This window comes from Pteronotus mesoamericanus, unplaced genomic scaffold (assembly GCF_021234165.1).
Source record: "Pteronotus mesoamericanus isolate MK-2021 breed Mesoamerican mustached bat unplaced genomic scaffold, CSHL_Meso_final contig_116, whole genome shotgun sequence".
NCBI lineage: Eukaryota > Metazoa > Chordata > Mammalia > Chiroptera > Mormoopidae > Pteronotus > Pteronotus mesoamericanus.
Genome location: NW_026555027.1, coordinates 20,227,820 through 20,253,393, shown reverse-complemented (window position 1 = coordinate 20,253,393; position 25,574 = coordinate 20,227,820). Strand labels below are relative to the sequence as shown.

General features: G+C 35.6%; 1 protein-coding gene across 14 annotated transcripts in view; it reads right to left on the bottom strand.

Annotated features, from left to right (window-relative positions):
* The window catches only part of MBNL1 (muscleblind like splicing regulator 1), a 166,356-nt gene that overhangs the window by 84,123 nt on the left and 56,659 nt on the right, over window positions 1–25,574 (bottom strand). For 2 of the 14 annotated variants that reach the window (XM_054579732.1, XM_054579723.1), the window contains exon 2: window positions 19,721–19,837. The exons of 10 other annotated variants lie outside the window; for them this stretch is intronic. In XM_054579732.1, coding sequence (XP_054435707.1) covers window positions 19,721–19,726 — 6 coding nt within the window. In that variant the 5' untranslated portion in view covers window positions 19,727–19,837. Of the gene's footprint in view, window positions 1–16,203; window positions 17,735–19,720; window positions 19,838–25,574 lie in introns of those variants that run through there. 2 more of the 14 variants (XM_054579741.1, XM_054579759.1) reach the window with 2 other exon arrangements.

The following is a 25,574-nucleotide window of genomic DNA, read 5'->3' as shown; positions in this document are numbered from 1 at the left end:
TAAATTGTGTTATTCTGCAGATATAAGGCTTTACTCTCCAGGGGAGTAATTAGTCTTTGTTCATAAATACTAAATGTAGTTTTTAAACAGTCAAGCTGTTTTCCCTTCAGGGGAAATTAACTAATACAAGATATCTTTTAAACAACTGATATCTTTCTATAGCATTAGTTTAAAAACCAGATGATATCTTTTATAATTCAGAAGTTAACCCACATGGATCACTGTACTCCTTTGATGGAAAGACCAGCTGAACCTGTGCTTTCTTATGCAATTCATAATCATAAAAGATGCAAAATATGTTCTATTCGTATGAATAAAAGGGAAAAATTTAATGCCATCACTTAGACATCTCAAGTCATTCTCTTTATTCCTAAGAGCAAAGAAAGATACCTATTTAGGAAGAAAAGTAATTCAACTTGGACATTTAAAAGTGAATAAGATACTTTTTTTTCCCATAGCTTTTGTTATCTTTTCTACTCTTTATTCTAACAAGTCACTTAAATCTCAAAAGAATGTAATTCTCAACTGGATTTTTTTTTTCTCTTTATTCATTTGTCTTTTTTTTTTTTTCATAAATCAGGCTATATGATTCTTAAGAAGCCAGTAATTAAACATTGCACTTACTAGCTTCATCAAAACATCTATGTTTAAATATGAATAAACTAAAAGAACCTCTAATAAAATATCAGTAATCAAAGTTAATTATAAGTAGTGAATAAACCTGTATATGATTTTACAGTTCCTCGAGTCACAATCTGCCAATCTGCCTTCTAATTTAATAATTCTTCCTTTATACTATTTTGACTCTTCATGGGATGCCAGAAGCTATCCTCATTGATGCCGTATGAATTTTAATATTCTAAAGTTAACAAATCCATATTTTTTCTTAAATACCACCCACAAAAATACTCATTCCTTAATTTATGCATATACACACACACTCACACCTATATCTTCGTTTTTTAACTTAAGTGTTTTCTGTCCCACAGGCCCTACGGAGCCACATATTTCTAATTTCAATATGAGTTCTCGTTGTTTCTCTGCTACCATCCACGTCCCGACCTGCCGACAATACATGACGCGGGCCAACCTATTTCCGACTCTCTGCATCTCATTGCTTATCATTTCGTGTTTTGTCATCGAGGCTTGAGTTTTCCTTATCAGTTACATCACTCATTCATCTGTCAGTCCATCATGAGGGGTGACTGTGGGAGCCGTAACATAAAGAATCAAGAATAAAGTAGGTAAATGAAAAACACCATTGGAGATTTAATTTCTCTGACACTTTTCTACATCTTCTTTCTCCTGCCCACCCTCCCAAAAAAACAAAACAAAACACATACTCTCAAAACCCTAGTTATCACGTTACTGACACAAAAGGAATCTTTAAGCCTTCCCCCGACATGTCCTCTCTGGGTGATTCTCCTGCTCCTCCAAGACTACCACTCAGGGCCAGGAACCTAGGATCAAAGATAGTATGGGAAAACTACCACTGCTTTTATTTACGCTACATATTACGATGTTCTAATAATCCCCACAACAGTCACTGGATGTCATCAAAGCAGATGTCTGCTACCTTCATTAAGAGGTAAGGAAACCAGCTTTGAGATGTGAAATGCTAGCCAAGGATCAAAGAACTAATGAATAGCCGAGGTCTCGACAGCAAACAGGGCTTCCGACAACTGGCCCCCCTCCTCCCTGAGCCACCTTTGGGGATGGTAGATAAGATCACCACCCACAGCTACCATTCCCGGGGGCCTGTGCAAGTGCTGTGCTGGGCTCTCTACAGTCATCTTCTCCCAGCAGCCTGGGGGGAGAGGCAAGGCACACTCTGTAATTCAGGACTGTGGGATCTCTGCTTAGACAATGTGGAAGGTGGAACCCAAAACTCCCATCAACAATAAATGGTGAATTTGGAGACAGAAGCCAGTCTTCTCATTCCTGGGCTGTCCTTCCACCATAGGACTCGCTATATTTGGGATTCTAAGCATGGTAATATCACAGGGGAAATGGAGGACTTTGAATTAAAATATATTTGGAGTACTGTAAAAACACACAGGTGCACACACATGCAATACACACATACATACATGTACACACCGCCTTTGGGATAGAGAACAAAAATAATTATACTGATACAACTTTAAAAACTAAAACAAAGAATCACTACTGTTATAAAGTTAATGTCCTGAGAAATAGAGTAATAGAATTTTATTCCACATAATTAATTTCCATTTTCAAGGTGGATATATGCCCTTTTAGGGACTCTATTTCTCCTAGAACAGATATCATTAATAGCTTAATGTCTGATTCTTAAGAATTACAGAAAAAAAGGGGAGCCGTATCTGTATACTATCTAAAACCAGGACACCTTTAAGAGTCTTTCGTAAGGGAAACCTGGATTACTAAGTAGCATTCTTGCCTCCATATACATTCTAGGATTCAGGTGTTTCTTTTAAGGAGCAGATACTGGTCAAGACATTTTATACAGGGGTATCAAGCTTAACTCACAAAGGCTTAATGTTATTGGTGGCACATAAAAACTGAGAAAGATACTAAGTTTCTATTCAGTTTCAGAACAAAACAGAGTAATGAATTCTCCGGGCAGTCTTTATATGTAAAACGTGTGCTGGGATATTTGTTTATTTTAGTTTGAGACTATAAAAATTGCATCTGAGTATAATAAAAAATAAGCCAGGAGACTGTTGCCTCAGCACACATTTTAATAAATCAGAAAACAGTTTAAAAAAAACATGAAAATGGATGCTTGTCTCATGATTATCACCAACCTATGCTGTTCTGTTGCACGAGATTACTAGATTACTCTGCTGTACGTGATTCAAATGAAAACACCAAGTCTCCACGTCACACCATTCTGGGACTCTTGCTCCTTCCCATGAGAAACAAAGTGTCATGAAATTAGGTCAGATGCAATTTTGCATATGTTTAAAAAAAAAAGCAACACATGCAGGCTCTTCTTTGTGCTTCAGTAGGCTGCTGAGCCACTCCTGTTATCACTGTTCATCAATTCACCTGGGCAGCAGGTACTATGTTCAAGAACAAGCTCCATCGTGACTCCCTTGTGTTCTTGGAGGGGGGAACCAAGCCAACACGTAGCAGCAATGCATGACCTCTTGTGTGGCTTTTTAACTCTGTGCTTTTGAGTTTATCTATTTGAATCCTGAAATCAGCTGGAAGCAAGTTAAATAATTATTGGAAACAAAATACATTTAGTGGAAATTTTACATACTAAATTGGTTTTGAAATACTCTTTAAAAGAACAATGGGAGAATACTTATAGTCAGTATATTAGTCTAAATTGTGGACCATATCTAATAACATAGCTAGCAGTATCATATCATCTGCTCACTAATTAACGATTGCATTTTTCTAAGTGAATGCTCATTTCACAATGAAAGAAAATAACAGCTGGAAGAAAAGGTCAATTCTACAATCGTATGCAACTTAATTGTTTTTAAACTTCCTGATATCTTAAATAATGTGCACTGAAATATTTTATAGAACTAAAAGGTGAATTTAGTCTCAAGTTCCAGGAATATCAAATGCATACTAATAGGCCAAGGTTTAAAATATTTTGCTTCCTGTTATTCAATCAACATCAAATTATAGTCACTCTCTAATTCTTAGTTGAGTCAACAATCTAAACATTTATATCCTAATTACACAATCCTTGGCATTTAAATGTGTAAAGCATAATTAAGCTGGACATAGGCACTGCGCCACGCAGCTGCAGACCCAAACTCATTCAAACCTTGTGCTGACACCATAGGGCAGCTCACTCATTGCCAAGTTCTCTGATGCAGCAGGAGGGCGACCTGGTAGGTGAGCAGAGGAAGTCTGGCTCAGATGTCCCAGTATCAAATTGTGATGCTATTTTTTTCTCTCAGACATTTGGGCAGGAATTGGGTGCTCTTCTTTTCTTTTTAATACTTTAATCTAGTTATTTGCTCATTCCTTCACTCGACAAACGTATCTCGAGAACCCAAATAAGTTCCAGGTTCTGGAGGAGTGATGAAGATTAAGATGAAATGTATGCCTGAAAAACAGATAAAAATTTCTGCAGGAGCAAAAGCCTGGGGAGAATCACACACCCAGCTTTTTCTACATGCAGCCATTCCCACAATACTAGATGAGCATTTACGCCGTGGTGTTAGCCACCATAGGCACAGGGCTACGGTTCACAGTGCTGGCTGCATCCCCGAAGGCGAAAGCCCTAGGTAAACAATTATAACAGAAACCAGTGTAGTAGGGTGCTCTAGGGAATGGAAAGTCCAAGGGAGGCTCCGCAGAGGAGCTGTCACTGGTATTGAGTCTAGAAGACAGGTAGTTGTTAATTAAGAAAACGAGAGTGGGAAGGCTTTTAGGAGAAAGCAGAATGATGTGAAGTACAAACGTGAGACAGTGGGATATGTGTACACAACTCCAGAGAGGCTGAACAGTCTAGACGCAAGAGTCATTTGAGGTGGCCCTACAGGGGTGGACCAGGGAAAAATTGCGCTTCAATTTAGAGTTCCAATGAAATTAAAGGACCTTCTCACAGTTTCCTGGCAGCTTTCAGAAGAAAATAAGGTGTTTGTGCAATTGCACAATAGTCATGATCAATCAGTGCTTTAAATTACTTTTGGGTAACAGTAATAAAAACATAAAAAATGAACACATGAAGGTTGTCATTTGCCACATTATACTTAGAGATCTTATCTCACTCTTCAATTTTTCCTTCCTCACTTGTTTGGTAAAAGAAACAAAACCAAATATTTTCAGGAGGAATGAAATCAAGTGGCATATGTTATAAGCTTTATAGCTTTACATAATTGAGAAATTTAAACATATAAAATTTCACTTTCAATGTAATATTGGGTCTAAAACCATGAGAACAATAACTGTAATTGTTTTGTGTCTAAGGAGCTCTACTTTTTGTCAAAAGATGACCACTTATATAAAAAGTAAAGAAAATGGATTAGTAGCAACCATAAAACAAATAGTAACAGATTTCCTATAAACAAATAAAACTATATTTACTATGTTTTCTAAATTGAAGGCAAAGACAACCTTTTATTTTGAACTTCTGCTTAGAGTTACTTTTGCTAAGAACGAATCAGAAAACATAATTTAACTATTCTGACCAAGGGATTTGTGTCTAAAGTGCAGATCAGATGAGAAGTTAAGGACATCACCTAATTTTATTTGGTTGATATAAACAGTGGTGTAAACCACAGCATTTAGCAAAGCAAATGTTTGTCTTTTTGTAATTATTTTCAGTAAAATTCCACTTTCCACAATGAATTATGGTTAAAATTTTTATCTGGCCTTGGAAGTATCCACTTCTGAGCTCTAAGTTATGTTTTGTTATGTTGTAATTTTTTTTTTTTCAACCAGGAAAAAAAAAGTCTGATTTCACAACCTTTCCCAGTCATTTGAAATTAAGGATTTCTTTTAGAAACACCTTTTGAGATTCACATAGGTATAGCTTATTAGGCTTCAGCACTGTACCCTAATGAACAGGCCGGGCTGCAAAGCCTCTCCCCTGAGAGCACAGGCTTTGATGCTAGTGAAATACATGAGGAGGTTGCGTGAAAAGCGGGCTCATTAAGCAATGTGTACATGGGCAAAACGTCCTCTGCCCTCACAAACATTCCGGTCAAGATGGGACAACAAGCAAACAAAGTTAAACTGACGGATTTAAAAAGCAATACACAAAGGAGTGTGAACACAAGGCAGTGAGCCACCCAGGCGACAAACAAAGTGAAACTGAAGATCCGGAGGAGGGGCTACTGGGGACAGTGATCCTCCTGGCTGAGCACTTCTGCTCCCCGGTGCCCCCCAGCAAGTGTGGGGTTCGGCTACCTTTCTAAGGCCAACCTCTCTAACCACGTTTAACCCCTTCTCAAGCCTCTGAGACATAGTACTCGCCCTTATCCCTGCTTTCAGGAAATCTTCATTCTCCTCCTCTCCAGTGACTCCTATGGCTTCCTTTACAGGAGAAATAATGTTTCCACTAGCGGAACAAACCTCCACTTTTCTATGACAATCTTTTCCTGCTGAATTCTTTCACTGCCATCCACATCTTCTCTTCTTTTTATTACTGGATTTCTTTACAGAGTTGTCTAAACTTGACTCCTACTACCTACCTTCCAATTTACTAGTGACTCATCTCGGAATCTGGTTTGCCCAGAGGATTCTACCTCCTCCCTCCCAGTTCTACCCAAACTGCTTTCTCAAAGGTTACTCTCAACTGCCAGACCAAGTGTCCTTTTCTCATTTCTTGTCCTCTCTGTGGCATCTGGCACCAGAAACCACTTTATTTCTCTTTTGTCTTTCTTGATAACGTACCATCTTCCTTTCCCACTATTTATTAATCTGCATGTTCTCTGTCGCTTTCTTATTTTTCTCTGTTCTGACTGCTGATTACCTGGAGCTCACCAAGACCTGTCTCTATACCCCTTCTTCTGACTGTACATTCTGACCGTAACACAGCCCTATCCTGCCACACGGCCCTGCCAGATTCCATGTGAATGACCTTCACATGCTTTTTCTGTAAAATCGACCATTCCCAACAAATCAGTTATCTGCTCCCTGGTTATTTCACCTAAAAAGGAAAAACATCAATATCATATTTTATCACTATGATGTAGTATAACTATTTATATATTTAATATATCAACATAAAAAGAGAACACATATATTTTGTCGACAATGCCCCATCCCCCATCATCCAAACTATAAACCTCAAGATTATTTTCAGCTAACCTTCCTCACATTGAGAATTGAGTGATAAAACAGTAGCATAATGCAAAACATTTATGTGCTCATTCTCTAAGTACTTTTTTCTTTTAGAGCATCATGTCAATTTTCCTGAAATATCCTTGAGTGGGCTATGTGGCTCTTATTGTTCAGGAAGGACTACTATGAAAAATAAGAACTAAATAATTCCCTATTATTAGGATGACTAAAAGATTAGTCCAAAATAACATTCGGCTTTTCTAGTTCAGTAATTTCCTCTAGGCTTGAAGAAATAGTAAAAAACTTTCTACAGTAAAGCTCAGATAAAATCAAAAGCTAGTGTTTTGATAAGATGTTTATTCAGAAGTCCAAGTTTCCACTCTTTTTCTGTTTTTTTAAATTTTTTTTAACTTGCCATGAATATAATGTTACATACAACTATTCATTTACAAAATAATATGAAATGTTTCCAGTTGTTCTATTTACTGAATAAAGCCACTGATGTTTGCATTTTTCTTAAATGTTGTTTATGTCCTTTTGCAAGCTATGAAATAAGACACTGTAGGTAAAACAAGTCAAAAATTGCTCCATAAATTGGTACCAAGATAAATAAATGCAACAGCTAGAAATAATTACATAGTACCCCTGAAGAACTGTTGTTCGAGTTTTTTCATATGTCTACAGAGTGTGTTTACCCAAGCACTCTATTTAGCACAAGGGATACATTCTTGGGGAATGAGCCCCAAGAGAGGGCGTGATTGCCAGTACCTATGCTAATGTGAGCTCGCTTTTCTGTCAGCAAAGGCTCTTCGTTCTCTGCAACTTCCCACCCCAGTTTATTTCTATTTCAGTTCCCTGGCTTTAGTGAGGATTATTAGGCTTCCATAATGTCCTAAGACTTCCAAGCCTTACTTAAGTTCATAGGGATATTTATCCTGTCTCCTCAGACTTTTCCTCCCGTAGTTAAAAACCTGCCATGGCAGTGTCAAACCCAAAGCCTTCTTTCGTCAGCAAAGACACCTAATATATTTTTGGGCGTCGCCACTGCTGGCTAAATGTTTAAAAATATGTAGTGCAAGGTGATCCTTAAATAACAATTACCATCAAAACCAAGTGCGAATAGGGATAAAAAACACTAAATTCTTCCAAACCACTGCACTTTTCTTAATCCATTTCTATTTAAAACCCATATTCTATTTATTTAGGATGAAATTACATGGACCAATGTTTATTTCTAGACTAGTACTAACTGCCCTTTTGTTTATAATTTGTGTATTCTCAGCTAATGGTTTCCAAAAGCTCTGTAAATGTAGGATAATTCAACTTACAGAAACAGTATCTTATAACCTACAAAGTTCTCATCCTACTATAACTCACTATTACCACAAGAGAAAATAAGGAATTTCTTTCAGTGAATTTTTTATTATACTTTAAAATAAGTATTGTTTCCTAAAAATAATAAACAGGAAGTAGACAGTATTACCACTAAGTTTATTCATTCATTCATCTACACATTCACTCATTGATTTTAACCAGAACATATTCATTTATTCAATAAACACACATTGACTTATCTAGCTGTTGAGGAAATAATATACTGTGTTGACATAGTGAATTCTATCTTCTTCATGTTTATTAAACTCTCTTGAGCAATAGAAATCAGTCTCAAAATTGTAGAACAAATTTTCAAGATGATCTTGATTTTTAAAATTTATGACTTATCTTGAAGGAAAGGAAGAGTTTGGACTCTTTCCTCCCACTCTACTATTCTTCTAAAGGATTAAAATTTACCCTACCAATTATATTATAAAAACAATAATTATACTTTCAATTTTAGTGCTCATGAGAACAACATACAATTGTGTCATTAGTGGGCAAGATTCGGAAAAAAATTTACTTTTCACAGTGTAATTTTAAATGTGCATGTACACTGCTTTTTAGATAAATGCATTATTTCACAAACAAGATGAAGCCGAATTTATAAAAGGGACTGTGCTGTGCATTATCTCTATTATATTTTATTTAGGGAGGCAAAACGATAACGTGGTGATTAAAGGGAGACCTGTCACAAGAGACTCAATCACAAGAGACCAAATTACAGAGTCAAAGTTCAGTGATATGTCCAGTCTTCTTACATGATCTTTAGTCTTTTCTATAGTAAAGATCCTGGCTTCTATCATAAATATATCATAAATACCAAGAACATTATGAACCCTAAGTAGAAACCAACTGTTTCTGTAAGAATTGGAATATTAGAGTTGTAAGTAGAAAATAGCCTATTTGAAGACTTAGGCGTAAAATCTGAACTTTAACATGAAATTTGGAGACAAACATAAGGAAAATTCCTTTGAAATGGAAAATTATAACAACATAATTAAGGGATAATTTTAATTCAATCTGAGGTTCTGTTATTTTTAAAAATAACAATTCATTTTTTTAAAAAACAATTAACTTTATTTTTAACCTGTTACTTTTCAACCCAGTAAAGATATTTAAAAATATTTTTTGTCCTATAATGAACTTAAATTTTGCTCTGAGCTAAGATGTCCTTTTTAAAAGGGGTCCATTTCCATATGGTATTCTTAATATAGTACAGTTAGGTACCCCTCTGCTACATGAGAATTTATTAAATGTTTGTTTGCAAATATGTCAACACAGTTCTGAAACTAAAATTACATAAAAGAAAGTATAAGCTCAATCCTTCAATCCTGACTTTGAAAATTTTCCCTTTGCAATATCATGGATGGACCTGGAGAACATTATGCTAAGTGAAATAGCCAGCCAGAGAAAGACAAATACTGTATGATTTCACTCATATGTGGCAATCTAATGAACAAACGGAACTAACACGGAAAACTGAGACCTACTCACAGATGGAGAGCAGATGACAGCAATGGAGGTGGGCAGGGAGGGGAAGGTATGGAGGGATCGAGGAAAAAGGAAAAAGGACTGAAACTCTCACTGACTCTCAGTTTTACCTTTTTATAAAAATGTCAGTTCCCATCAGCCCTACCATCTAAGACAGGAGGCTAAATAACCACTTCTTAGAAAATAGGCATAAAACAAAAACAATAGCAAAAAAAAATCATAATTTATCAAAAACTTTATTTATTATAATTTATTTATCATAATTTATCTTGCGTATGGCAGGTACTGCTCTACAGGGTTTAAGCTTATTAGTTTATTTAATCCACAAAATAATTCCATAGTTTTTTTTATTCTCCTCACTATAAAGATTAGATATCTGAATCTGAAAGAAGTCTAATAACTTATCCAAGGAAACACAAACAGCAAGTAAGTGCAGCTGGGGTTTGAGCCTATGTTATTTGGCTCCAGAGACAATGTTCTTAATTGGAAAGCTATACTACCATATTTGCATTTCTACTTAGAAATGGTGTGAGACTTAGTTTCTGCCAATTATGTCTAATGTATTATAAACACACACATACATAAACACATATATAGTGGTTTAACTATACAACTGACCATCTAAATAAAAACAGTATTCTTAAATATTCATTTGGCTTGTTCCATGGGGCAAATTTAATTTTTTTTAATTGCAAGATTCTTTAAAAAATTCATACATCGACAGCTGATTGCCAGATAAACAGCCAAGAGTGCTGATGATTACCAAACACCACTCACATTATTTATATCATTTTTTTCCTCAGCATTGACACTTTTATTTCTGATGACAAAATTCTCCTCAGGGAGAGATCCCACTGATTTTATTTGTACCACTGCTTCATATGTTTTTCAAAGGATAAAACAGACCAGATTAAACAGCCAAGCACAGGTCTGAAGCAAGGGCTGGGAGAAGAGAAACCAGTACTCAGGTACCCAAGTCATTTCATGTACAAAGGATTTTACAACGCGTTTACCTTTTCTAAGTTAGTACATACTGCTTCCTGAATTTCTCAAACTTAGTACCTAATTAAACCTCACACAATGGGGTTGCCAAGATAAACTAAAAGCGGCCAATAGGAAAGAAGAAACAAGGACAAAAGTAAAGCGCTGCCAGGGTGTTTCTACCCCCAAATCACAAATAGTGTACTGGAGCCACACATAACTCAGGGGTGCAGAGCCATAAACGTGATGAGAGAGAGGGCAGAGAGTTAGCATCTTGCAATTCCTGTTCTAAGTGTGCATGTGTGCGCACGCATGTGTGTTTTCCATCTGTATGCATGTTTGTATACACAGACTGAGTGAGAAGAGAGGAAGAGTTTACAGGCACATTTGAAAACAAAAGCATAGAAGAACCCTACCTTTCTATAAAATAAGATATATGTGTTCATGACAATTTTTTCATCCTTGAACTCAATTTTTTTGTTTACTTTCACATCAATGTGTGTTTTTCAAAGCCAAATCCTTAAAATGTGGGATAACTTAGCACTTGATTTACGAGTTTGATCTTGAGATACTCTGAAAAGATCCACACTACCTTAATATTTTACAGAAGCTCTGCCATGACATACGGTCTTTTTCAAACAAAGGAGACACAAGTGTTCGTGGAAACATTTGGTTTGATTCTAACTCTCAGTTGAAGTTTTCTAAACAACCATCCTTCAGGTGCCAGCACACATATCCTGGGTTTGCATGAGGAGCTGCTGTGTCTGGCCTGAATATATCATGTCGAATAGTTAGAATACCTGATCAGATACCAAAAAATACCTTTATAGCAACTTGAGTATCGACATAATGGCTCATGTTGATAATGTTGAATATCATTTTGGTATGTATCAATTACGGTATAATGTTGAGTATCAACAGTATGGTTTATGTTTTTTAATATAGACTGATTAAAAGATGCTTTAATCTTATTATTTGGGGCAATATACATTAAAAAAGCAGTAAAATTTACAATGGAAAAAAAACTCAACATTTTACCAATTATCCCCCACAAATATTTCAGCTTTACGATTTACTCTGACTTCCCACATCATCCACATAAGCTCTTCATTTTATAGTCATATATTACAAATTATAATTTTATATTACATATTTAAAACTGTATTTTTGATAACTTCTTTAAATAAGAGTATACATTTTTTGGTAATTTCTTTATACAGGAGCATTAGTGACATATGTACAGATTCATTTCCCTCAGGTCTCTGGCATAGTGCTATTTTTAAATATATGGAAAAGCAAATGGAAATGGACTCCGAAAGCTTTTAATTTTTGAAATATATTCTCTGCTTGAAAGTTTTATAAACTATTTGAAATACTTTATTCATACATTCACTAATTGGGCCACAATGACCGTTTCAATTCTGCCAGGTCCCAGAACCAGTCATTACAAAGGTTCTGGACACTGAGCTCCCTGGTCCACCTCCGGGGATCTGCCTCGACCCTTCCTGTGTCCCGGCTGGAGCCCCAGGCACCCCATGCGTCCTGCCAGGCAACCAAACCCTTTGGTGACCATGACATCCTTAAATGAGTTATGTTGCCCCATTTTTGGAACTTATAATTTACTATCCACAATAACCCAATAGAATTGGTACTATTATTAGCTTCATAGGTAAAGAAACCTACAAGGGTGGCATAACTTGCTTAATATTACAGTTTGTATGTGGCTGAAATTCCAATCCGTGGCAGCCTTTATTCTAGAATTTTCCCTTAACCACTAAACTATACTACTTTTCTCATCAATATACACGACATTGTGATTTATTCCTCATAAAAGGAATGGTTAGGGATGAAAGGCAGTGAATTCAGAGAGAACATGACTCTAAGCTTTGTGGTTCCTGCTGCTGTGATTGCTTATGGAAAGAGTGTGCTTGCTTTATTTAAGTTTTCCAATCACACACGGTCTGAATTCTGACCTCGATCACACTCGATCACTTTCTAGTTGTGTGACCTTGGGGAAGTTACGTAATAACATCAACAATTTATCGGCTATTTTCTATATGTCAGCCATTGTGCTAAGTGCTTGGCATACATTGTCTCATTACATTAAATTAAATATTCATAAAAACCCTCACAAGAGATAATACTATTGATATTTTAGAGCAGATGGGACTATGCTGAGAGAGGATAATAAGAAATAACCTTTCCAAGGTCAAATGGCCAGTGCGTGAACAGCCGTAGCCCATACTGAGTCAGGAGAGGTTTAGGCAGATGCTTCTGGTTGGCACTCTGCCATAAATAGGCTGAGGACTGAATTTGGGAACGAGAACTCCCAGGCAGTGCTTACAGCTAATAAGGGGCTCTGAGGATGAATGCTGGAGCCATACATCCTGGGTTCCAATCCTAATATCCAGCTGTGATATCTCAGGCAGGTTATTTAACTTCTCTTGGCCTCAGTTTCTTCATTTGGTAAACATAAAATAATGACATTACATACCTCAAGGTGTTTTTGTAAAGAATAAATGACACAACTATTTTAATGGGATCGGAGGGGGTAAGTAATCAATAAGTTATTATTAACTACAGAGATCAGTTTAATTTTGAATAATTATGATCCACCCAACTTTTATTTCCATATAACAAAATAAATAAACAGGAATTTTTTATTTTTGAAGTCTAAAAACTCCTCTAACGTATCAAAAATGTCGGTATCTGGGCTCATCCTGAGATCTGTCCTCTCAGTTGTTTAGACCATGTGCAGACCTCTTCTTTCTTTCCTGCATGGATGTGCCTGGCAAGGCTGGTAACTTTGGTTTATTTGTTATAACAAAGAAAATATCTCATAAAAGGCTTACATTTGACATTTTTCAATATCTATTGTAAATATTTTGCTCATAGCCCACTGGCTAGGACAGCTCTCATACTCTCCAAGAGAGGACAAAGAATACACAGGAATTCAGAGGCACGAGTCTTATGTGTTGAGTTATGGCAGAAACATTCAGGGATAATAATGCTTGGGGTTAAGACCTTATTCTGAAAACCAACAAAAGACTTTTAAGACTCTCCTTGAATAAGTGCTTCATATTTTTTTTTGAAATCAGTTTATGAATTCCTGTACCAAAAATACTCCAACTATTTTTCAAACCTTCCTAAAAAGAGAATTCATAGTTTACATTCTTAATTTTGCACACAGCTTTTTCCTTAGGTCCATTTTGGGTACTGAGTCCATCTCAGACATCATGCAAGGGATCTGGGTCACAAGAGGTCACACAGAAGGAGCCCAGAGCATGGTCCTGTTTAATGATGGCAGGTATCCAGTAAAGTCATGAAAAAATTTGAGTTTCAAGTAATATGTTTAAGTCAGGGACCAGAAAGCATTTAATTAATAAATATATCAAATAATTCCAAGCACATGTAATGTACATTCATTTCACTTTTAGGATATAACAAATAGCTATCTTTAAAGATGCAAGCTAAGGAATTTTTCAAGTTTGGAAACAGTGGAAGTCAATTAAAAATTTTAACTTAGAAACAGAAAATAAACTACCTTTATTAGCACAAACAGAAAACAAACTGCCTATAATTTGCACATTGTTCTAATTTTTCAATTCTAACAATTTAATATTTCAGATAATTACCCAATTTACGGGATCATAAACTGAAATAAACGACATGCCAGAAGCTCTATACTCCCTTCAAACAGAAAATATTTTAATGGTTCTTCAACAGTACTTTTCAAAATCCCACTATAATAAAATCCACACTAAACAAGGCAGAAATAAAAAAGAAATTCTAATGGCCTCAACCAGGCTACAATGCACAAAAAGCCCATGTTTCCCAGCCATGCTCAGACACGCTTGGTGCTGAAGAGAATCTCTGCAGTTCCTAGAATCCATTCGTTACTCTGCAGACATTGGTAAGGTGGCCCCTCAAAAGCATTGCGACTTCAGTAAATAGCACTGCATAGAGGCATGGGCACTGGATTAGTGTTCAGTGACTTGGATTCTGGCCTTGGCCCTGGGCTTCAGATATTAATTATTGGTCCTCAATTTTAAGACCTTTATGGCACCACTATTTTTTGAAATCATGTACCTTTTCTGCATGCTCTCCAAAGGAATCACTAAACTCTAAATATTACTATATTGTGTCCTGCTTTTGTGAAGTTACTTTATCCATAAAATATTAAATATAATAAATGCCACTAATTCACTATGTTCCATTAAAAATATTTTGTTAAAGTTTTAAAGTAATTTCAGAACTATCCATAAATTCAATCTATCACTTCATCTTAATATTTAATGAAATCATTTAAAATTATGTGTGTGTATACATATATATATATTCTGTTTAATCTCTTGTCCCAGGAGAATATAAGAATTCCAGATACATTTTAAAAATGAGAGAGAAAATGCACTCAGTAGGTCCACCTGAGAGTAAGGCAAACTCCTGCCTTCACACTCTGCCATATACTTTCAGAAACTGCAAACTCATTATCAATATTAAGAATGAAAGCATTAAAATTTCCCTTTTCTATTTTTACATTTGAAATCTATTACCAAATTTACTACACCAGAAAGACTTAAAAACATTCCCTCTAGAGGAAATAAAACTTAGGTATTTTCAAGTATAAATAAAATGTTCTGTTGAACACGTTTTAGTTTTCAAAATAAACATCTGAAATAAGCACTATCAAAAATCTTATTTTTCATTTTGTAAAGCTCTTAGTAAATGTTCTTCTTTTTCATCTTTAAAACCTCCATTACATTTCTAGTTATTGAAGTGAAAGAGTTTCAGTGTGACAGTAGCTAATAGCCTTGATTCCAACTATAGGGAATCAATGAGGAGATTAAGTCCATTGAAAACAAGGGGAGGGAAGAAGCTGTGATTTGACAGTAAGGCTGCCAAAGATCTCACATTAGCAGAGGTATCTTAATACCATTTCACAGATTAATGCCTGTGAATGGAGGCAGGGTGAAGAACAAAGGGTTATAAATAAATAAACATTGCCACAAAAGCTAAAATGCTGAAGAAATACCTTGCATTGTTCACTCTCAGAAGCTACTGATCTCTCTCCCACCCCTCATCACACACACAAACATCCCACACAAGTATATCCTTCATCTAGGTTATTTATACCCATATGGAATATTTTTCCCCGAAAAAGAACTACAAGCAGGGGGATAATCCCCTTTTTTTAAAAAAAAATAAACTGAAAGTAAGCCCCCCCAAAAAAGACTGCTACATTTAGAATGCTAAGCAGTAGTAGTTGACACAGGACAATAACACACCCTACCACTACTAACATCTCAGCTGCTCTCCTTACTCCTTTTGAATTAATTATGGCTTTAGGAATTTGGGTTGAAGAATTTGAGGATAGAATCCTTCAACGTTTTTGGTTATAAACATTGACAAGGAGGTAAACAGAATACAGGCTTTGGAAAAATAAATTTTATCTGTTTTAACAGTTTCAATTCTCAATAAGATTTCTCTTACTAGGTATATACAATGCACATGGTGAAGGAGAAAAAAGTGTTTCATAGATTCCAATGCTATTTAGTCTACATTGAACCCATGTTTCAGCTTCTAAACAGCTTCCTAGAGAAATCAGAATCTTACCTTTACATATCTTCTGGAGAGGTTTCGAGGTGCTTTGAAAATTCCTGAGGTCTATGTCAAACGGCCATTCTCTTGCTCCCAGGGTCTTAGGGGCTTGGAGAAATCCCAACACCTGCTGCTACCACTGAGTGTCGAGGCTAGGAAAGCTCCAGGGTTTTGCCAGCAGGATCACTGAGCCACAGCCAAAGCTTGGGAAGCCTTAACAACTGAAAGCAAGTGTAGAAGGCAACGTGGTACCCAGCACTGGGCTCAATTGTAGCAGCAGGGGGAGGAATATTCCGGCCCTCAAAAGGGTTTAGAGGCAGCCATCAAGGGACCCAAGGCTCTGTCAATGGACAGAGCTAGGGAAGTGGGGACAGGGCCAGAGAGCAGGGGACCCTGGGGGAAGGGAAACAACTAGCACAGAGCTCAGGTAGCGCTTGAAAAGAATCACCAAAATTCCCCGACAGAACACAAGAAGCAATGGCGAAATGCAACAAAATACATGGAGGTAGGCCATTCTAGCATCCCGTAAGACAGCCAAAAACACAGTGGACGGGGAAATGGAGCTCTAGTTCTAGAAAGAAAAGTAAGGGAGACACATTATAGTATGCCTACTGCATTCAAGGTTAAAAATCTACTATGTTTCATAAAATTCCTAAATCCTGCCATTGTAACATTTATGTTAAAAGGAAATTACAAATATAAAACATCCCAGGGTGCAAGCTACAAGGCAACAGAGATTAAAAAGGCAAAGTTGTCCATTACTAAAGAAGAAAATGAAAAGACAGAAGGTTAAATTGGAAAATAATTAAAATGGCTTTTTAAATTAGTACAATACGTTTCATCAAATATATCACTTTCTATTATGATCAGATGAGGGATACTGAAAGAATTCAATGACATAAGAGAAGAATATGAAGAAAAAGAGGCAAGTAGAAAAAGAGTGTTCAGAGATGAAAAGAGGGGAAGAAGAAAATGGAAGAAGAAAGGAGGAGGAGGGAAGGAAAATGTGATTAATTTAGTAGGTTTCAAATGCCTTGTCCAATAAACTACCACTGGATGCTCCTGAACCTGGCACTTCATGAGGTTGTTTTCCATGGAGATGCTTCCAGCCTGTCAGCCACTACTCACAGCTCTCCAACTGCTCAAAAGCCTTGTCAGGGGTCCGCTGAATATTCAGTGTTAAACAGCTACAAGAGACAGACCCTGAGACAATTCTGCTTTAAAGAGCTGGATAAAATCAAATCAGAGACTAAATATAAACTATGACAAGACTTTAGTAATCCCTAATATGTATCAAAATTAAAACAGACTCATTTAGGAACTGTCAGTTTTTCAAGACCAGAAGCAAATTAACCGATACTATGTACTTATTTTAGAATTAAATAAGAAGAAACTCTGCTACCTCAGGTATTATATTTTTTTAACCCGTTAACAAAGTAGTAATAAATAATCTATTTTACTTGCTGTCAAATAGCTCAAATAATCTTGTGTTGGAAAAGTTGGTTTCCATCCCTCACCTCATTCATTCATATATATGTGTGTGTGTGTGTGTATATATACGTGTGTGTGTATATATATACATATATATACACACACACACATATATATGTCAAGTGAATATATATTCTGATATATGCAATGTTATTACATGTACAATTTACAATGTACAAGTGGCACTTGCTTGGGCAAACTCATGTCCATTAAGTCAATTTTTATAAAATAACCCTTATACTACAAAATAGTCAGTACTGCCTAAGCAACTAGTATTTTGAATTTGAGAGAATTGAGATTTTTATAAGGAAAGCGGACGAGGAGTCTGAATTTCCTTCTAAAAACCTTCCACTGTATAAAGAGTACCTAAGTTTAGATGTTGATTTAAACTAAAAGTTAATTTTTTTAAAACATATCTTGTCAATATGATAGGTCTGCATAAGAAAATACTTAGTGAACCCCTACAGTAAAAACTAAGTGGGAGTAGGTTTTTTAAATGTAATAATCTGATTTTAAATATTAAAAATCAATTACAATTTGCTCTTCTCACCCATGTTCTCACTCCCACTCATGAAAATCAGTTTCAGCAATCTAAACAATAAAAACTCCAAAAAATAAAATGTGTAAGAGAAGACAAGGAAATGAATAAATACTGCCAATGTGAAACGGTAGAGTCCATTTATAAAGTTCTCCAGATCAGATAGTATGTCAAGATTATGATCAGTGGAAATAGAAAAATTGGTCATGGCTTTTTAAAAATAAGTATTATATTTCTACTAAAGTATCTTACTAAATAAGACCAGATAATCTAAACCAGTGTTTCCTTATTGCTATGCATTCACAAGAGGATAAATTTTTGATAAATGTGCTCAACTGCACCCCTACACCTAGTCCAGCAACACAGTAGGTGCCCAATCAATACTCACTGGCTGAGTGGTGGTACAAAATGTTCAAAGATTATCCTCAAAATCCTCAAAAAGATTGTTTCTTGGTGGTGGGTGGAGGGGTTATGGTCAAACAAATTTCTTAAAAATTAAAATAAAGTTAAACAGGTGAATTCCTACATGACATATCAGAACCTTCATTATGTTACTATAAATTCCTAAACTTAGTCTTAAGTCTGCCTTTTTTATGAAATACCTATCCATCATAGATTAATTATTCTTAAAAAATTTGATCTATACCTCTATGGAAAACTTATTATTTCTATATCCTCGAATCTTGTAAGGCAAAACCTAAGTAAACTATTAATTGGAACATATTCTTGTCTGTTAAAAGTTATAAGGTGGAAGAAATGTATATGTACTTCAAATCGCATAGTAGGCTTTGTCAAAAAATGGCCTCTGCTTCAGGAAAAGAAAATTTTAGACTGAGAACATTTTAGAGTGAGAAAAACTGAAAGAGCTTGCTCAAATTATTCACCTTATCAATAAAGAAACTTGTATTAGTATATAAATACATTAGCAATGAAGTTTCTTTATTGCTAATATCCCAGACTCATCCTGTATAACTATCTAATAGGACCAATATCTTACAAATTTACTTGCATCATTACCTTGAAAAGAATGTTCCTGGCAATAATTAAATTATGCATATTCAATGATTTCTTAATTTAAAATTCTATACTTTTGTGAAAAAAGGAGGTGCTCATTTAGAATTGAAAACAAGAATAATTGCATTCATATACTAGAAACTCATTTCCTTACATCACTGTGGGTCAAGAAAACAAGAGTAAAGATCAAATAGTGACAGAAATTCCATGAGAAACTGCACTCCATATACTGAGATATCTACCAAACGTCAGGATTAGGGTCCTCAAGTAATACAGCTAGGAAAAAAATATAAACTTTATTTATGGAACTCATACAGGACCACAGGGTCAGGTCACTGGTGATGAAACTATGATTCCTCTCTAAGACAACGTACTGACGTCCAGATTATCAGAGGCCATTTTCCCATGGATGCCATCTCAGTCCTTGAGAGAGCAAGCCTACTCCCAAGGTACCAGTAAACTGGCACCCCATTTGCCTTATTCACTCACCAGCATCCATTAGCCAACTCCATGCTTTATCTTCAACAGATAAGATACGGCTTCTTCTCGCCATGGTGCCATGAAAAGGATCCAGAAGGTTCCCTTAAACAACATTTCCTGAAACTGCTGCAGCACCAAGAGTAAAGGATATGCCAGGTCAGCCATGTCTCCTTCCCAGCAATATTAGCAGCAGCAGCGGCAGCAGAAGCTGGAGCAGACCTTGTAGACCCAGCTCCTTGCAGGGTGCTAGCCAAGCATTCGGTTTACTCTACACCTAGACAGAGTTTACCTGTATGTTTGCACCTTTCCAACAGTGTCAAAATAGGTGTTTTCCTGTGATCATGCTTAAAATCTACTCCCAAACATGATAAGTATACAGTAACTGTGAAATTCTAATATTTTAATTCTATGGAAAGCATGATCTTAAATGTGTACTTTATTATTAGGAAGGCTTGATGAATCCTTTTTTAAATTTTCACTCACTCTTTCCGGTCCTAATAAGCAAGTGGATTGCCCTAAAATTTCCTGTTAATGAAAGAAAGGATGTTACCATATAAAATAAATGGCATCATGCAATTTTGGTCGTTTCTTTCCTAATTTTCTATCTGCCTTGCTGGCATAGAACCACTCCCTCCCCCCACCCCCAACACTAATGTTTTCATAATCTTTACAACACTGCCAACAGATGGGGAAGTATCAGGAGTTATGATCCTTATGTTACAGAAAGAACAATGACTTCTTTGTTTCTATCTTTTATTCCCATTTTGATGGTATTGATGAGTTTGTCTTCTTCCCAGTGGTGTTCAACTTAATCAGTGTCTAGAATATGGCTGGACAATAGAGCTAAGCAGGTAACATCATCAACAAAGCATTTACTTTATGTAACTAATTTATTCAGGGCTAAAACCCTATAGATATAAAAAGTTATCTAGAGATTTTTAAAATTTCAAATAGCTCTATAAAGGATATGTAAAAAACAGGTTATTTTTGTAGTAAGTATTTACTTACTAGAGAAAAATTATGAACTCCAAGATAGGCGCTCTCTGCACAGTAGAGAATAACAATTCTAATTAGCAACACTGAAACCCTACATACACAGATTCTGAGTGTAATGCGCTTCTCATGTATTAATGTTCACTTCATTATCAAAGCAACAAGAAACTTCACACATTCACTTCATCATCAAAGTAGTAATAACAATAGATAATGCACTGAATAGTCATAAAGGGCCCGGCACTGTTCTCAGTGTTTTACGTGTGTTATCTCATTTAATCTTCACAACAACTACAGACCAAATATTATTACTACCCCATTTTGCAAAAAAGGAAACTGAGGCTCAGTTACGTTATACCCCAGGTTTAAAGTCACAGAGCTCCCAAGTGATCTGAAGCCAGGCTGCTCAGTTCCAAAACTGTAGCTCTTAAGCATTTCACTAAAACAGCAACATTAGTTTTAGTTTTCATTTGTTTCTGTATTGTAAGTTTGCCTTTAATAAGTAGACATTAGGAAACATTTGTGTAAAATTAAGATTTCATAATAGCTAATACATATGGTATTTAATGTGTGCCCTGAAATTCCATCAGTCCTTTACATGTATTAATTTATTCTATATTCACAACAACCCAACAAGGCAGACAGGCTCCCAATTAGGTGCATATCTGAGGGATCCAAAGCATAGAATATTTGGTAAGCTGCCAAAGGTCAAATAGCTATTAAGAAACAACTATAAGGAGCAAATGTAAGCCTTAGATCCAGGGAATGCAGCTCCTGAGTTATGGTTTTAAGCCTACGCCAACCCTCTACTTTCTCTTGAAAGCTGATGGCGTGTTTAACACTTAAAGGGAATAAGGAAGGTCAGGTCTGGCGAGAACCCTAATGGGAGGAAGGTGGCCCCCATCCCTGTCTCTTTTCAAAAACTTAATATGTATAAAGTACATAAGCTTATATAATACGATTATATAATTCTACATCCACTTCTCTTAATGATGCTTACTAATTTAAGGAATTAACAAATGCTTTATGTGCTTCTCAAATTTTTAGAAAGTCATGGACAAATTTTCAATTTTTGCCTCTTTTTCCAAGTGTACCATATTTTCAGAGGCACTAATAGTAACCTGATTATCATCACAGTGACAGTTATTCTGTTTTGAGGGATTACCATTGCTGGCAGTCATTTGTATATTTTACTCCCATCATTGGCAAATAAATGTAGTTATGTGCAGGGCCAAGACAATAATTGTGAGCTTAGAGGAAGCTTTAGAAATCCAGGGATCAAAAGAGTACCATAGAGCACTCTTCAAAAAAAAACAAAAACAAAAACAAAACCCAGGGATCATCCCTTGAGATAGGGGATGTACCAGCCCTGGACCGAGAGAGTTGTTTGACTATTCAGCAGCTGAAATGACCTTCTTTGAGTTTGCACTTGAGGACACAAAACCATCTGGGTCATCCCGGACAGTCCAGATCAAGAACTTAGGGTCCCAAAAGTAAGACTGAAAAACCAATGAAGAACACTGAAACCAATCTGTCTCTCTAATTTGGCAGCAATCCTACCTCTCTGGACTAATTTTGGTTAGCTTCAGCTGTTTTGACTTTAACCAAATATAAATTAGCCCAAGAAACCATGAAACCATCAGAAAAACAATACAACTATGGTGAAGGCATCTATCCTCTGTTAGAATTTAGCCACAAGCTGTAAGAAATTGCAACCATTTGATGACATTTCACAAGAAGGAATTTAGGTGTGCATGTGGCGTAGGTTGAGGTGATGCATTAGAGTCTATTTACATTTAATTATTTTTATAATCAAATACTTCTGCAGAAGGAAGGTCTCAATTCTTGACCTCTTTCTAGACAGCTATTTTGGCTGTAAAATTCTTGAGCAGTAATATTAGACACTGTGACCACATAAGGCTGACTTTCTCTTTGGCTGAAACAAGACTCATCTGTCTTCAGTGTGAACATTGTATTAACACAAAAGTTATTCAAAAATTCTAAATACATTTGACATCTTTTGAGTGAGCAAAACAAAGTGACCCCATACAAGCCTGTCATAAGTTTTTATATAAGACAGATCATAACACAGAATTTTTATGACCTTGGCAGTACGAAGTGACACAGTGGGAAGATCATGACTCATCTATGCAGTCATACTAATATGTATATTTCAATTTTTTCTTACTGTTAAACTTATCTAGTCAGGTTACAATTCTTATTTCTTGATGTTAATGACAGTGCAATTAAAAACAGAGAAATGTGTGTGATCACATATTCGTTTTTAAAACATCAACAGAAGTTAGATGAATAAATTAACATCTTCTTATACTTCAACTCTAACTGGGTCTACTTCCATTTATTTAATTTCTTTAACTTGGCTTTATCTGGAAAGAAACATATTACTTGAGGTGGTACTTAGATCAAAACGGGCAAAGCTGCAGTGAGCTCCCCAGCTTCTCCTAGAAACCAAACACTGCACCAACTACACCCGATCCTTAACTAATACGAAGTTAGCCAAATATAAACTGGTGACCTAAAAGTGAAAAGCTCTAATTATGCACTACAAATTTCCTGAGTCATTTTGTCCTCACAACTTTATGCTTTAAATAAACCTAAATACTGGCTAAAAAAAAAAATCTACAAGCAACTCAATATGACTTGGTGTTTCCAAACCAGGAAAAGGAGTAACTTTTGATGTTTGAGATAACACTTGCTTTCAGTAGTTTGGAAAACAAACATTTCCTATGCATCGGTTCTGGGGGGGACAGTGTGTCTGTGTAGGGAACGTGTCTGTGTTTTTGTGTGTAAGGGTGGGGAGGGGGAAAGAGAAATAAAGAGGGAGGCAGGGAGGGAGGGACAGAGTTTGTTTAGCAGTAATTTGGTGTTCATGTAAACTGCTTATATTGTGCTGGAGTTAGAATTTATCTCAGCAAGTTATGTGCACATAGTCCATGAAAGTACTGTAATTTATCATTAAATCAACAGGAAACACTTACCTGATTGCATATCACTTTCCAATGAATTCAGTGATACAGAATGATAAATTCCATATGGTTTCACAAAATAATAGCAGTCTCAGACTCTAAATTAGATAAATTTGATATCTTTTTAAATAGTTTATTGTATTTTTCCATTATCATTTATCCCCTTATGCCCTTTCATGTCTTTATCTTAATATACATAAGCCATTTTCTGCAATTAAATAATTTTTTTCTTTCTATCTTAAAATGAGTAGATTTTGTTCTGAGGTTATGCTTATATAACCCTAGAGATACTTATATTACTTAAATAAACTTCATGGCATTTGTTATTTATGGGGGTTACTACAGGATGACCGACAGAAGTAACAGTTTTATATTTGTCAAGTATGGATACATATGAAACTTATCAAATGACATTATAAGATATCAAAGCATCACTTCTACTGTCATTGTCGATCTTCCCATGTGTTAGCTGGAAATGCATCATACAAGCCTGTCTTTCATATCTGGACACAGGATTATAAAGTTAAAGGACAAAATGGCATTTCCATGTCAAGCAAATACCTGTACCTACCAGTTCAGTAAATTCTCATTACACAGCCCTTTTACAAAGTCAGGTATATTATTATTCCCATTTTACAGATGAGAACACTTGGAGATGTTATAAAGAAGTGTCCAGCAAAATATGTCCCACAAGTGCCCAAATACCTTGGGTAGAAACTAGGTATTAATGGGATTCCACCAGTCAACACATATACACACATATACACACGTGATGTTTACTTTTTTGTTTTCTCTTTTTAAAGACTACTGTGTGTGTGAGAGAGAGAGACATATAGAGTTACAACTTATATTTTTAAGAATAAAAATAATTCTTAACATTTTGGAGACTGCTATTCCTTTAGTCATCAGATAAGTAAATGTGTAAGTGAAATTATTTCAAACCAAACAGCATACATATTTTAAGATGCCCCAGATATTTTTATTTTACCCAACACTTGAATACAGCAGAACTTTAGTTTGTTTTAAAAGGAAGAAATTTTCTTTGTGCACGTTCAACATCACTAGCTGGCCGAAAGGAAGTCACCTCAGCTGAGGAGCAAAATTCATTCTTTTGTTTTTACAGGGTTCTCTTACTCCCTAATAGAAAATTTTGCCCATTTCTCTTTTTGTTGGTTGTTAATACAAATTTTATATTTTGTAATTAAATGTGACCAGTATTATTTCCTTTTTTTTTGAAAGCCCACTTTTGTTCTTTTAGCATGTCACTTTCAGCTCTACATTCCTGTTTAAAATATTTTAAAATATTTCTTCCCCTAACTCTCCACCTTTTTTTTTCCTTCCAGAAATGACTAATCTTCCTGTTATTCTACCCTGTCAGTTTTTCCTCTGGTATTCTTTTTGTGTTGCATAACAATTACTTTTCACCAACTTCTTTTAGAGTTTTAAGTTTGTATCCTTGATGCTAGTCTTCCCTTTCAACAAGTTAAAAAAGTCAATATTTACATGTTAGCAAATTTTTTGACAACTTTTGTGCTATGCAGATTAAGGTTTTTCAAGCCAAAAATGCAACTATTCTTTCAATTGACATAACATAAATATCCATTTATTGATCTTCAAAGTTAAATTCAGTCTAATCCTCAGAGTTACCAGATACCACAATTAAAGGGCTCTGCTTTTCATCTCTTTTAAATTTCTTAAGGTGCTGGCAAAGCAAACATCATGCCAATTCTAAAAATCTCTTGCTTCCCAGCACTTATCCATAACATCATAAAACATGTTAGCATAGACTTACAAGCAGAATGTAAAGTTTTTTCATCATCACAATTTTCAATTGCAAAAAAATACTTTTAAGTATATGCCAAAAATGTGCATTCTGCCCTCAA